General features: G+C 28.9%; 1 protein-coding gene and 1 long non-coding RNA gene across 3 annotated transcripts in view; one reads left to right on the top strand and one right to left on the bottom strand.

The window, feature by feature from the left end:
* Positions 1-491: 491 nt before the first annotated feature.
* Positions 492-15,849, top strand: part of LOC111624533 (tumor susceptibility gene 101 protein-like) — a 50,811-nt gene continuing 35,453 nt past the window's right edge. The window contains exons 1-3 of one of the 2 annotated variants that reach the window (XM_023367400.1): positions 492-731; positions 11,411-11,495; positions 14,780-14,845. In XM_023367400.1, coding sequence (XP_023223168.1) covers positions 681-731; positions 11,411-11,495; positions 14,780-14,845 — 202 coding nt within the window. In that variant the 5' untranslated portion in view covers positions 492-680. The remainder of the gene's footprint in view (positions 732-11,410; positions 11,496-14,779; positions 14,846-15,849) is intronic. The other variant, XM_023367399.1, reaches the window with a different exon arrangement.
* On the bottom strand, positions 4,057-7,512 carry LOC111624534. Its single transcript, XR_002756590.1, has 2 exons — positions 7,409-7,512; positions 4,057-4,124 (listed from the first exon to the last, which is right to left on the bottom strand). It is a non-coding gene; the product is annotated as an uncharacterized LOC111624534 (long non-coding RNA).

Genomic DNA, 15,849 nt, shown 5'->3' with positions numbered 1-15,849 from the left:
TTAAAATTATCGCTACATTATTTCTTTAATTTGTTTTTGTAACAGAAAAATTAATGAAATAACCGTCAAAATTTATAAATGTATAAATAATAATTAAATTAATATCTTTTATAAATAATAAAATAAGAAACAAATCAAACAAACAATTTCGAAAAAATTTCGTTTTATATATACGACGACAATTTCAAATTTTTTTAAATATATTATTTTATGTAATAGAATTATAATATTTATCAATTATTAATTAATTAATCAATAAAAATATTAATAAAACAAAATTAGTTAAAATTTGATTATTTCCGAAACTCTCGAACAGGAATAACTTGACAAATTTTAAAACGACATCTTTACTAACAAATTACCACGAATAATTACACTTTAAACAAATTAATACTTTTAAAAAATCGCAAAGAATTTCGAATTTAAGAAAAGAAAGAAAAAAAAAACAGCGAAATTGATAAAAGTTTCGAATCGGAAAATGTTATTTAATCTCGTCTCCATTAGAAAATGACGTCACCGTCACAAAATGGAAGCATCGATGTTGATTAATTGCGTTATGTACTAATTTACTTAGAAGGCGGATAAATACATCGATGATGTTTATATAATTATAAAGGAGTGTCGTATAAAGTTTTTTCTAACGATTCTTTACTAGAATCGAGGGTCGATTTTGTAGGAAAATGCCTCAGGATATACAAACGAAGACTCTGGTCTCTTCCCTGCTAATCAACGTAAGCCCTGTTGTTTATCAATGGACTTTTTATCTTACTTAAGTGACTAAAGCCGTCTATTGATTCATTTTTTTAATTATAAGTCGAAATTTGAGTGTTGTAGACAGTTCAGGGTATTATCTATAATAATATAAAGTTTAATATAATTAATATTCGGCAAAAGTTAAAGGGGAAATGTAAAAATTAAGCATAAATATGATTGTTATTGCACGTTTATCTGATAACTTATCGGGGATTTTCCCTCACATTTTCACGAAGTAACTTGGTTTTGGTTTTGGTAACTTGAGAATTTATTGTAATTTAAGCGTGTTAAGTAAGTTATAAATGTTATTTAATGCATAATTTGATTCGTCTGACAGAACTTCTCCTTCGCTGGCAGGAGCAAAAAGTTACTGTGGTGTAGTGGTGTTGAGTGATAAAAATATGGTACGGTCTTGATGGTCTGACTTTTGATGACGATTGTTCGATGTACCCCTGGCAGGATTCCCCGTGCCCTTCCGTTACCATGAAAATGTTAGTTGTGTTGCCAGTCTCGTTTTCCCATTTACTTCGGTTCTGTTTCAGAGTGCGTGTTGCTCATTGGCATGCCGTATTATTTGTCCGCTGCCTCCAAAAAGAAATGGTACTGTTAGGTGGTGGGTCTCTTCATTTGCTGTATTCAGGCAGGTTTTAGACTGGTGATCCTCAAACTTGATGAGTCGCAGCCCTTTTGGTTCTTTACAGTTATCTTGACACCTTTAACCTCTTTTCCCTTGTGTGAAAAAGAGAAAGGCTTGGAAATATTCTTAGAAAAACTTATCTATGGTATTCACACTTTGTCCTTACTGTACATTGTTTTCTGCATTTGAAAACTATTAAATGCAATGTTTCAAATTAAAAAGAGGAAAGGGAAGAGTTGTTGGTGACCACACCCTTGCTGTTTGGAACCCTGTGTCTGGCACTTACTGCTACTCTATTGCTTCTTTTCGGCCCACAGGGAGTGGTTGTGCTCATTTTGGGAACTACTACTTTAGACTTATATACTTGGTAAGTATATAAGTCTAAAGTATACCCTTCTGTGTAAGGAATGGCTAAATTCTGTGTGTGTTTTTTGATTATTTTGATAATACCAATTCTTTGCAAGCGTGAGATGTATTTTTGAGGAAGAATCTTTGGGAAAGACAAGCCAATGATTTGAGATGGTCATGGGTTCCCTCCATTTTGGAAGCGGCCTTTTTTGCCTACATTTTTTTGACAAATGAAATATGGTACGGTCTTGATGGTCTGACTTTTGATGACGATTGTTCGATGTACCCCTGGCGGGATTATATGAATGTAGAATGTTTCTTTACTAATAAATATCAATCTTAAAGATTTTATTTTTTAATAAAAATAACATTTATTTATATAGGCAGAAATCATTATGGGCCTGGGGAAAATCTCTAGCTCCTCCTCTTGATGTTCCCACTTGGAAGTAAACTATAACAGGACTTTCTGTCTACTGGTCAAAATCCTACAAGAATTTATGGACCATTTCTACATAAACAGCAAAATTGATAGGAACTATAGACCTTGAAACCCTTTAAAATGGCCAGTACAGGATACGAATATAACATTTTAATAAATAATCAATGTTACTCAGATTTACCTTATTGAATATCAAGTTTAAACTTGATATCTAATCATTTGTTTTTCATATGCAATGTCACACTAGTGACATTTAAGTATCTAGAAACAACAATCTTCATTAATATCTGACAATCAAACGGCCATTCCTGAAATGGAATTTGAATCAGTGATCTGATAACTAGAAACAGTGTCTTAACACTTTAACTAACTTTGTTATTTTTATCATTATATATGTCTACTAAAATTACAAGTATTTCAAATTTCACTTGCAAATAGGTCTTATTTTACATTACATATATACTTGTATGCTATACTGTGTAACAGTTGAGTGTGTTGTCTATGCTCAGATAGAAATTGCATTCCATAATGATTGTAGATATGCTTGTTGAATTGCTGTTATGCTTGATTAATGAAGTTAAAGTAGAAAGTATGCTTGATTGTTGTAATAACTAAAATTATAGAGTAATTTTACTGTTTTTGAAGTTTTTCTCCAACTGCAAATCCTATAGTCGCTTGTGGTTCAAATCCGACGATGGCTAGTTAAGCTGTCTCTTTATCCAAAATTAATTGCCAAATTTTATTATCTTCTTATAGTTTGCCTTTTTATGCAATTTGTGATATTTTCAATGGAATGAATTATGTAATTTGTGGATTTTTAAAACTGTTTAAAACTGTGCTAATATAATTGTTAGTATCAAGTGTTTTATTTATAATATAGCATTTAATATTACTGTAAATGTGATACATTAATATGTAATTTTTTTATCTATAAAAAGGATATAGCAATAATTTATTTAAAAACAGAGGAAATAATATGTGTGTATTGATCCATTTTAGTTGTCTTATTTTTAAATTATAGTTAGATTTATTACTGTTGGATGGCTTAAATTTTTTGAGTGGTAGTTCAATTCCCTTAGTTTTTTGATTCATCTTTAATAAGGAGGTAAATTATATAAAAATNCTGTTGGCTGTTTGTGTATTGATATTTTAAGTTTAGTTTCTAAGATGAAGAATTGTATACATTTATATATATTAACTGCATCAAACTTTTAAACATTAAGCGCACACAACTTTCATATATTAAGTGCATTAAACATGCCTAAGGAATTTGTAATGCTGCTGGAACGCCCACTACGGGGCGTCCCGGGCTACTAGTTGTATAATATAATAGCTTTGTAATTCAACAATCAGTAAGGTTCTAGCTCTGAATGAGACAATTGGGATCTTCTCAGAGCTATAGACCATGATCATAGGAGTGAAAAAAGTCAAAGGAATCAACAATCTACATGTGACCCTTTGTGAAATATAGCCCCAAAATCAACTTGTTAAAAATGAGTAGGATTAACAGAGCAAAAATGCTGACTCAATCCCACCCCAGAAATAGTTAGCGCAATGGTGTTTCTTGTGTTTTGTAAGCTTTTAGTCATGTCTAGTAAAATGGAAAACAATTGATTTTTAGCACTTTTTTGAGAAATAGTTTTGGATTTCTTCACTTTAAATTTTACCCCATTTTTGGCAGTCTTCAGAATTCCAGATGGGCCAATTTCAGGTGGCTATATTTCACAAAACGTCACATGTAGACCATTTGTTTAAGTCTACAGTGCTGATAAGGTCCCAACCATCTCAATTAGAGCTAGAATCTTACCTGACAATCCACATTGAAAATCTTGAATTTACCAAAATGAACCAAAAAAATAAATCATTAACAAAAATACAAACCTTTAAATGGAACAGGTATCGTACCATCAAGACACACTAATTCCTTGCTCGAACCATCATTAAACACTAGAATAAATAAAAGTAAATTTCTACTACAATAAACTAATTGAAAATACATTTTTCATTAATGAAAATATTCTTACAAAATATTAATAATCAATTAAATTAACTTGTCCAATTTGCTTTTAAATGGAAATTATATTCTATAGTATCAATTATATTTAACGAATGAATATTTATAAAGAATTTATAATTGAAAAAATCTTACTAAGCACAAAGAACTCTACAACAATATAGCTTATCTCACTAATCAAACGTAAGCACAGAAATTATTAGTTTTTATCGTTATCCTACACATAATATTATAATTTTATGAGTTACAGACATTTCATTACAACATAAACTCTTTGTATCGAAAGTTTATTTGGTAAGCCATAACATTTAAGTATTAAACTGCTTGGTCTTCTATGCCATTAAACTAGATCTGTATTATTCTTTTAAACTATACAAAATATGAAAAACTTAAAATATTTTAAGAAGTTTCTTGATTTAAACATCTCATTTTAATGACCAACATATAAAAAATTTAAACATAATGTTCTGTTATAAACAGTTTTTTGTTTCTATCATACTTCTAACTTTATAATTGATATTTTAAACATCAAAATTTAGATCAAATTTTAACTGAAAAAGCTACTACGACATACCTTTCAAAAAGCTTCCAAATTTAGATCAAATACTTTAACTGAAAAAGCTACTAGGACATACCTTTCCGTCTTTTAAGTGATTATTGGAACTTCATCCTGTGTTAAGTTGCCATTAATCAAATAATTCTAAATAATGTTTCCGAGAAGAAATATTTTATATTAGACTACATTAGAGAGTAGTTTCCTAACTGCTGTATCACAAAGCCATTCTAAATGTCCCACAAGATGAATAAAAAAACTTCAAGCAACAAATTTAAAAATTTGTAAATAGCTAACAAAATGTACTTATTAACTATGTTTCAGAAGTTTTTACCAATAAACAATCATACAGAATGTATTAGAGAGAGCTCCATGACCTGTTAGCCTGTCAGGTAATATTTAATAATAAAGTGTGCCGCAACATTTGCAAGATTGTTTCAGTGTGCCATAAGTCCAAAAAAGTTGGAAATAGACATCAAATGAAAGGTTATTGATGATAATCATTTTAAACAGCAACTTGAAAGAACTCATAAAATATCAATTTTAAATAAAACCTTGTACATCTTCCAAAGCTAGGATCATTAATTGGTTTCTTCCAAACTTCTGAATTTCAAATTTAGAACATACATTAAACATAGCATACATGTTAATGTATGCTATGTTTCCATCATATAACATGTTCTCACTCTATATCTAATACAATAACACTTGTGACAACATAGGCTTAGAGATAATTTGTACTAGACAAAACTTAAATGCTTAACACAGTGGGCTTTGGTATTACATGTAGTCAATTATAATGATTGTAAGTACATTGGTCGAAAGTACAACAGCATAATGAACATATGATTCATATTATAAACACTTCACACCAGCGTTTAGAATTAAATAAATGACACTTCTGTGTTGCAGCATTACTAACAACAATTAGTCCATTAAAAAGCTGATAATTCGATAAATAAATGTATTCAATTTTCACCTGAGGATGACGACTGTAAGCTGTTGAAAGTACTTCCAAGTACATCTGAATTTTAACAAAATTTAGTAACATTGCAACACAGAAACGTCATTTATTTAAGTACAACAGCCATTGGCACCAAGCAAACCATAATATATTTGTCTTCTCAATTTTTTGGTATTAAATAATCTATCTAGATATTTATGTCATTTGTTTCTCTATTTGTTACCATAAACAAATTTTCCATTAATACTGTATATTTCCACAGATATGACAACCTTCAGATAAGACAAGGTATAAATTTTCTTCAAAGTTTTATAGTTTTAGCATATATCTACCCTATAAGACAAACCCCAAACTATCAACAGCCTATGAATTTAGTTTAGATCAGTGATCATCATCTGGATAATAATATTGTATAATGTATACAGAAATATGTCTTATTTGTAATTTTTTGAATGAACAAATTTTATTTTCTTGCATCTGGCAGCACTGCCTTGCAATTATTGCAAACATTCGCACTGATTCAGGCATTCGGGTAATGACTTTGACTATTCACAAAAACATCATATGGGCTATTCTATTTTGTGGACATACCCTACTCTCTACCAGTAAATAATTATGGTTTGTCAGTTTTTTATAATGGTTTTAATTTATATAAATTTCAATTAATTTTTTTGTATCTGTCCTATAAGACAACCCCAGATTTTGGGGGCTTTTTTTTATTCAACTATCATCTTATCTGCAGAAATATATGATAATTATGCTAAATCTATGTTAAAATTTCTTTGAAGAAGCATAGTAAAAACAGTGCTTAAATTTAATTTTATTCTCCAATTTTAATAGGTGAAAGGTACAATGTACACAACAACCCAATTCAATTAATTTAATTAATATTGACAATCGGCTGGATTATTTATTGAGATTTATTACATTAATGGATAAATAATCCATTAGATTATTGGATAAATAATCTAATGGATTATTTAGCAATAGTGATGGATGTATAACAAAGCTAGGGCCAAATTGCTACAAAAAAATTAAATAAGTAACATTTAGACTATAAATAAGGCTGCTTTCTATTAATCTATATATATATGTAAATATAATATAAAGTAAATATATATAAAGTCAAAACATGTATGTATGTTTGGTAAAGAGTTCTATACCATTCGACACATCAACACAAATTTGACATAGATATTTTTCGATAAAAAAAAAAACTTTGAGGGTCCCCCACCATAACCACCTCTAAAGTCCAAATAACACCAGGCACACACAGCTAGTTGTATAATTTTAAGCTTTATATTAAATTTATTTATATCTAAAAGTAACAAATTTCAATAATAATATGAGAAAAAATTTAAGAATGTAAATTACAAATGTATTTTATCCCCTTACACCAATGTCACCTGTAAATTTATATTAGCTCAAAACAAAAATATCAGATAGCAATTTTATGCAATATTTGTATTAAGAAAGAGAATTTATATAAATTTTTACAAAATATATTAAACTTAAATAAGAATTAATGTTCCCATTAATAATTTTACGTATAAAAATTCAATAGACGATCAAAAGTCAAGTAATTTGAGTGAAATGATGATAAATCCAATATACTGTGCATTTCATTACTTAACAGACAGTAAATTAGGGAAAATTAAGTGTTATAATTACATAATTTTATGTCACTATTTCATAATTACCAAATTGCTGTCGTTTCGGATATAGACTTTTGTATAACTGTAGAGCATTGCAGATGTCTCTCTTGGCTTGATCTACGTATCGATACTGTAAGAAAATTATAAATATTGTTAGCGTAAAATTTACTTGTAATTTTAATTATTAAATATCAATAGCATTAAGATATTGCTCAATTATGCATTTCTGGTAGCCTCTTGGAATTTATTTACCTTAATAATCAAGATTTTAACTCTTATTTACATATATTCTTTTGTTGTCCATTAATTTTTTATAGTTCACTAAAAAATTTCAAATGGAAAGTTTATGACAATATTAGTTTTATATATATTTTAAGATTCAAATTTTTATCAAAGTTTCTGGAAAAAATTCAATACATTCTGATGTGAATCTGTAATGGTCATTTGGGTCTCCTTTGAAAGAATTTTTTGGTTATTTTTTATATATATTCATTGATTTATTAGAATGTGAGAGTAAGACATGGAAACTTGTCAGTTTATTTTACTGATATATCAAAACACAAAATGAATAACTAAAAATACAATTCTACTAACAAGTAGAAAACTCTCTGGAAGAAGAGGGCACTGTAAAACATCGTAAGTTGTTGAGTGGCAAAACCTGCAATAAACTAGAATTAGAACATGGAATAATAAAGGCATTAGGATTAGTATACCATATTGGAGAAGTTAAGGAAAAACTAGGGAGTGATAGTTGGACGGTCAAGGAATAGAGAGAGATCTTACTGTGTGATCAAACAGCTGGTTAATAAAGAAATATGTTAGAAAAGTAACATGCCACCCACTGACCCAGTGTGAAAATCTGGCAATCTAGGTGAAAAAATTCAATTTTTCAACTTAATCCAACATGTTAATTTATTTTATATCTCAATAGTAGACTACCCATAGCATCTGAGAATGGAGTTAAGTTTCCTTGAAATGCAAATGAGTAGCAAAAGTACACGGCTAAATTTGACCAAACTTGCATAAGCATGCATAGCTCTGCATATTATATTTCACTACATCTAGTTGGCACAAATTGTGTGCACCCCCTAACAACAGAGTTTACTGTATGTTTGAATCATAATTTATACAGATTTTCCTTATTACCAGTAGTTGAATTTTTTTCTAAATTAGGCATTGTCAATTTGAAGAATTCTTTTGAAAAGGTGAATAATTTTCGTTCGACCTAAAAATTCTTTTTGAAGTTTACATAAGATTTTAGTTTAATGTTGTGAATAAAAACCTTTTGCGTGTTTTCATTTTGTGTTTCTTGTTTTTCAAACACCATTTTTTCAACTAGTGGTAAAAATGCAAACTAAATGTTTTTTTTTTGCATTTTCCTTTTCCCCATGGTCCATATAACATATTGTATATACCAAGTTTCATCAAAATACGTTCACGAGAATGGGCTCTAGACAGGTCTGAGTAGTGCAACTTTAATTATAACTACCCTGTATTTAAAGCCACCCCGAATACATTAAGACTAAATATTCCCACGAATGGACCTGACAAGCCATCAAAGCCTTTTGATACTTTGGTCCTAAATCTAAAAAACAAAAAGTGCAACACCTCTTGCAGTCAACTTGCCAAGAACTGAGTATGTCCACAGAAATGAAATTAAGGAAGGAAAGCAGAAGAAATTAAATTAAGGGAGTTAGTGGTGCTGAATATATATAACTTTCCTAATTATTCACAATAAATCACTCATTAAGAGCAGAATATTTAAATATATATGAGAAATATAATGTAACTATTGATATAAACTCTAATTCAGAATAAAAAGCATTCCATATGAAAACTATTTTATGATAATTAGCTTTCTCACATAAATTTTGTAACTTCGCCAGCTCGTCAGTCTAGAACAGGCATGGCCAACATTTAAATCCTGGTTTGGCTTAAATTTTCACAGTTAGGTTGTTTTTCAATTTTCTTTTAGTTAAAATACAGAACAAACATCGAGGGGAAACAAACTATGCGGGAATGAAGAATACAAGAACAATTAATATTATATATATGGGTTTCCTCCAGTCCTAAGTAAGAACCCATATATATATGGGTTCTTACTTAGGACTGGAGGAAACCCATATATATAATATTAATTGTTCTTGTATTCTTCATTCCCGCATAGTTTGTTTCCCCTCGATGTTTGTTCTGTATTTTAACTAAAAGAAAATTGAAAAACAACCTAACTGTGAAAATTTAAGCCAAACCAGGATTTAAATGTTGGCCATGCCTGTTCTAGACTGACGAGCTGGCGAAGTTACAAAATTTATGTGAGAAAGCTAATTATCATAAAATAGTTTTCATATGGAATGCTTTTTATTCTGAATTAGAGTTTATATCAATAGTTACATTATATTTCTCATATATATTTAAATATTCTGCTCTTAATGAGTGATTTATTGTGAATAATTAGGAAAGTTATATATATTCAGCACCACTAACTCCCTTAATTTAATTTCTTCTGCTTTCCTTCCTTAATTTCATTTCTGTGGACATACTCAGTTCTTGGCAAGTTGACTGCAAGAGGTGTTGCACTTTTTGTTTTTTAGATTTAGGACCACAAGTATCAAAAGGCTTTGATGGCTTGTCAGGTCCATTCGTGGGAATATTTAGTCTTAATGTATTCGGGGTGGCTTTAAATACAGGGTAGTTATAATTAAAGTTGCACTACTCAGACCTGTCTAGAGCCCATTCTCGTGAACGTATTTTGATGAAACTTGGTATATACAATATGTTATATGGACCATGGGGAAAAGGAAAATGCAAAAAAAAAACATTTAGTTTGCATTTTTACCACTAGTTGAAAAAATGGTGTTTGAAAAACAAGAAACACAAAATGAAAACACGCAAAAGGTTTTTATTCACAACATTAAACTAAAATCTTATGTAAACTTCAAAAAGAATTTTTAGGTCGAACGAAAATTATTCACCTTTTCAAAAGAATTCTTCAAATTGACAATGCCTAATTTAGAAAAAAATTCAACTACTGGTAATAAGGAAAATCTGTATAAATTATGATTCAAACATACAGTAAACTCTGTTGTTAGGGGGTGCACACAATTTGTGCCAACTAGATGTAGTGAAATATAATATGCAGAGCTATGCATGCTTATGCAAGTTTGGTCAAATTTAGCCGTGTACTTTTGCTACTCATTTGCATTTCAAGGAAACTTAACTCCATTCTCAGATGCTATGGGTAGTCTACTATTGAGATATAAAATAAATTAACATGTTGGATTAAGTTGAAAAATTGAATTTTTTCACCTAGATTGCCAGATTTTCACACTGGGTCAGTGGGTGGCATGTTACTTTTCTAACATATTTCTTTATTAACCAGCTGTTTGATCACACAGTAAGATCTCTCTCTATTCCTTGACCGTCCAACTATCACTCCCTAGTTTTTCCTTAACTTCTCCAATATGGTATACTAATCCTAATGCCTTTATTATTCCATGTTCTAATTCTAGTTTATTGCAGGTTTTGCCACTCAACAACTTACGATGTTTTACAGTGCCCTCTTCTTCCAGAGAGTTTTCTACTTGTTAGTAGAATTGTATTTTTAGTTATTCATTTTGTGTTTTGATATATCAGTAAAATAAACTGACAAGTTTCCATGTCTTACTCTCACATTCTAATAAATCAATGAATATATATAAAAAATAACCAAAAAATTCTTTCAAAGGAGACCCAAATGACCATTACAGATTCACATCAGAATGTATTGAATTTTTTCCAGAAACTTTGATAAAAATTTGAATCTTAAAATATATATAAAACTAATATTGTCATAAACTTTCCATTTGAAATTTTTTAGTGAACTATAAAAAATTAATGGACAACAAAAGAATATATGTAAATAAGAGTTAAAATCTTGATTATTAAGGTAAATAAATTCCAAGAGGCTACCAGAAATGCATAATTGAGCAATATCTTAATGCTATTGATATTTAATAATTAAAATTACAAGTAAATTTTACGCTAACAATATTTATAATTTTCTTACAGTATCGATACGTAGATCAAGCCAAGAGAGACATCTGCAATGCTCTACAGTTATACAAAAGTCTATATCCGAAACGACAGCAATTTGGTAATTATGAAATAGTGACATAAAATTATGTAATTATAACACTTAATTTTCCCTAATTTACTGTCTGTTAAGTAATGAAATGCACAGTATATTGGATTTATCATCATTTCACTCAAATTACTTGACTTTTGATCGTCTATTGAATTTTTATACGTAAAATTATTAATGGGAACATTAATTCTTATTTAAGTTTAATATATTTTGTAAAAATTTATATAAATTCTCTTTCTTAATACAAATATTGCATAAAATTGCTATCTGATATTTTTGTTTTGAGCTAATATAAATTTACAGGTGACATTGGTGTAAGGGGATAAAATACATTTGTAATTTACATTCTTAAATTTTTTCTCATATTATTATTGAAATTTGTTACTTTTAGATATAAATAAATTTAATATAAAGCTTAAAATTATACAACTAGCTGTGTGTGCCTGGTGTTATTTGGACTTTAGAGGTGGTTATGGTGGGGGACCCTCAAAGTTTTTTTTTTTATCGAAAAATATCTATGTCAAATTTGTGTTGATGTGTCGAATGGTATAGAACTCTTTACCAAACATACATACATGTTTTGACTTTATATATATTTACTTTATATTATATTTACATATATATATAGATTAATAGAAAGCAGCCTTATTTATAGTCTAAATGTTACTTATTTAATTTTTTTGTAGCAATTTGGCCCTAGCTTTGTTATACATCCATCACTATTGCTAAATAATCCATTAGATTATTTATCCAATAATCTAATGGATTATTTATCCATTAATGTAATAAATCTCAATAAATAATCCAGCCGATTGTCAATATTAATTAAATTAATTGAATTGGGTTGTTGTGTACATTGTACCTTTCACCTATTAAAATTGGAGAATAAAATTAAATTTAAGCACTGTTTTTACTATGCTTCTTCAAAGAAATTTTAACATAGATTTAGCATAATTATCATATATTTCTGCAGATAAGATGATAGTTGAATAAAAAAAAGCCCCCAAAATCTGGGGTTGTCTTATAGGACAGATACAAAAAAATTAATTGAAATTTATATAAATTAAAACCATTATAAAAAACTGACAAACCATAATTATTTACTGGTAGAGAGTAGGGTATGTCCACAAAATAGAATAGCCCATATGATGTTTTTGTGAATAGTCAAAGTCATTACCCGAATGCCTGAATCAGTGCGAATGTTTGCAATAATTGCAAGGCAGTGCTGCCAGATGCAAGAAAATAAAATTTGTTCATTCAAAAAATTACAAATAAGACATATTTCTGTATACATTATACAATATTATTATCCAGATGATGATCACTGATCTAAACTAAATTCATAGGCTGTTGATAGTTTGGGGTTTGTCTTATAGGGTAGATATATGCTAAAACTATAAAACTTTGAAGAAAATTTATACCTTGTCTTATCTGAAGGTTGTCATATCTGTGGAAATATACAGTATTAATGGAAAATTTGTTTATGGTAACAAATAGAGAAACAAATGACATAAATATCTAGATAGATTATTTAATACCAAAAAATTGAGAAGACAAATATATTATGGTTTGCTTGGTGCCAATGGCTGTTGTACTTAAATAAATGACGTTTCTGTGTTGCAATGTTACTAAATTTTGTTAAAATTCAGATGTACTTGGAAGTACTTTCAACAGCTTACAGTCGTCATCCTCAGGTGAAAATTGAATACATTTATTTATCGAATTATCAGCTTTTTAATGGACTAATTGTTGTTAGTAATGCTGCAACACAGAAGTGTCATTTATTTAATTCTAAACGCTGGTGTGAAGTGTTTATAATATGAATCATATGTTCATTATGCTGTTGTACTTTCGACCAATGTACTTACAATCATTATAATTGACTACATGTAATACCAAAGCCCACTGTGTTAAGCATTTAAGTTTTGTCTAGTACAAATTATCTCTAAGCCTATGTTGTCACAAGTGTTATTGTATTAGATATAGAGTGAGAACATGTTATATGATGGAAACATAGCATACATTAACATGTATGCTATGTTTAATGTATGTTCTAAATTTGAAATTCAGAAGTTTGGAAGAAACCAATTAATGATCCTAGCTTTGGAAGATGTACAAGGTTTTATTTAAAATTGATATTTTATGAGTTCTTTCAAGTTGCTGTTTAAAATGATTATCATCAATAACCTTTCATTTGATGTCTATTTCCAACTTTTTTGGACTTATGGCACACTGAAACAATCTTGCAAATGTTGCGGCACACTTTATTATTAAATATTACCTGACAGGCTAACAGGTCATGGAGCTCTCTCTAATACATTCTGTATGATTGTTTATTGGTAAAAACTTCTGAAACATAGTTAATAAGTACATTTTGTTAGCTATTTACAAATTTTTAAATTTGTTGCTTGAAGTTTTTTTATTCATCTTGTGGGACATTTAGAATGGCTTTGTGATACAGCAGTTAGGAAACTACTCTCTAATGTAGTCTAATATAAAATATTTCTTCTCGGAAACATTATTTAGAATTATTTGATTAATGGCAACTTAACACAGGATGAAGTTCCAATAATCACTTAAAAGACGGAAAGGTATGTCCTAGTAGCTTTTTCAGTTAAAGTATTTGATCTAAATTTGGAAGCTTTTTGAAAGGTATGTCGTAGTAGCTTTTTCAGTTAAAATTTGATCTAAATTTTGATGTTTAAAATATCAATTATAAAGTTAGAAGTATGATAGAAACAAAAAACTGTTTATAACAGAACATTATGTTTAAATTTTTTATATGTTGGTCATTAAAATGAGATGTTTAAATCAAGAAACTTCTTAAAATATTTTAAGTTTTTCATATTTTGTATAGTTTAAAAGAATAATACAGATCTAGTTTAATGGCATAGAAGACCAAGCAGTTTAATACTTAAATGTTATGGCTTACCAAATAAACTTTCGATACAAAGAGTTTATGTTGTAATGAAATGTCTGTAACTCATAAAATTATAATATTATGTGTAGGATAACGATAAAAACTAATAATTTCTGTGCTTACGTTTGATTAGTGAGATAAGCTATATTGTTGTAGAGTTCTTTGTGCTTAGTAAGATTTTTTCAATTATAAATTCTTTATAAATATTCATTCGTTAAATATAATTGATACTATAGAATATAATTTCCATTTAAAAGCAAATTGGACAAGTTAATTTAATTGATTATTAATATTTTGTAAGAATATTTTCATTAATGAAAAATGTATTTTCAATTAGTTTATTGTAGTAGAAATTTACTTTTATTTATTCTAGTGTTTAATGATGGTTCGAGCAAGGAATTAGTGTGTCTTGATGGTACGATACCTGTTCCATTTAAAGGTTTGTATTTTTGTTAATGATTTATTTTTTTGGTTCATTTTGGTAAATTCAAGATTTTCAATGTGGATTGTCAGGTAAGATTCTAGCTCTAATTGAGATGGTTGGGACCTTATCAGCACTGTAGACTTAAACAAATGGTCTACATGTGACGTTTTGTGAAATATAGCCACCTGAAATTGGCCCATCTGGAATTCTGAAGACTGCCAAAAATGGGGTAAAATTTAAAGTGAAGAAATCCAAAACTATTTCTCAAAAAAGTGCTAAAAATCAATTGTTTTCCATTTTACTAGACATGACTAAAAGCTTACAAAACACAAGAAACACCATTGCGCTAACTATTTCTGGGGTGGGATTGAGTCAGCATTTTTGCTCTGTTAATCCTACTCATTTTTAACAAGTTGATTTTGGGGCTATATTTCACAAAGGGTCACATGTAGATTGTTGATTCCTTTGACTTTTTTCACTCCTATGATCATGGTCTATAGCTCTGAGAAGATCCCAATTGTCTCATTCAGAGCTAGAACCTTACTGATTGTTGAATTACAAAGCTATTATATTATACAACTAGTAGCCCGGGACGCCCCGTAGTGGGCGTTCCAGCAGCATTACAAATTCCTTAGGCATGTTTAATGCACTTAATATATGAAAGTTGTGTGCGCTTAATGTTTAAAAGTTTGATGCAGTTAATATATATAAATGTATACAATTCTTCATCTTAGAAACTAAACTTAAAATATCAATACACAAACAGCCAACAGTATTTGTACATGAGAAAGTGAATCTATTCTTTACTCAAAATTGTTCAAATAAATAGAATTAATATGATTAAAAAATCAAGTATAAATATATACAAATGTTCATGTTAAAAAGTAATGTTAACAGATCAATACACAGCAAATAGTATTTCTGTATTACAGACTGAAGATATTCTTTAGCTGTGTTCTGTATTCCATCATTTATCCCATCATAAAACTTCTGTATACACAACATTGTTGGTAAAAAAA

The sequence above is a fragment of the Centruroides sculpturatus genome, unplaced genomic scaffold, assembly GCF_000671375.1.
Source record: "Centruroides sculpturatus isolate CEXI.00-Female unplaced genomic scaffold, Cexi_2.0 scaffold360, whole genome shotgun sequence".
Classification (NCBI taxonomy): domain Eukaryota; kingdom Metazoa; phylum Arthropoda; class Arachnida; order Scorpiones; family Buthidae; genus Centruroides; species Centruroides sculpturatus.
The sequence above is the reverse complement of the archived record's forward strand: the minus strand, read 5'-3'. Positions and strand labels throughout refer to the sequence as shown.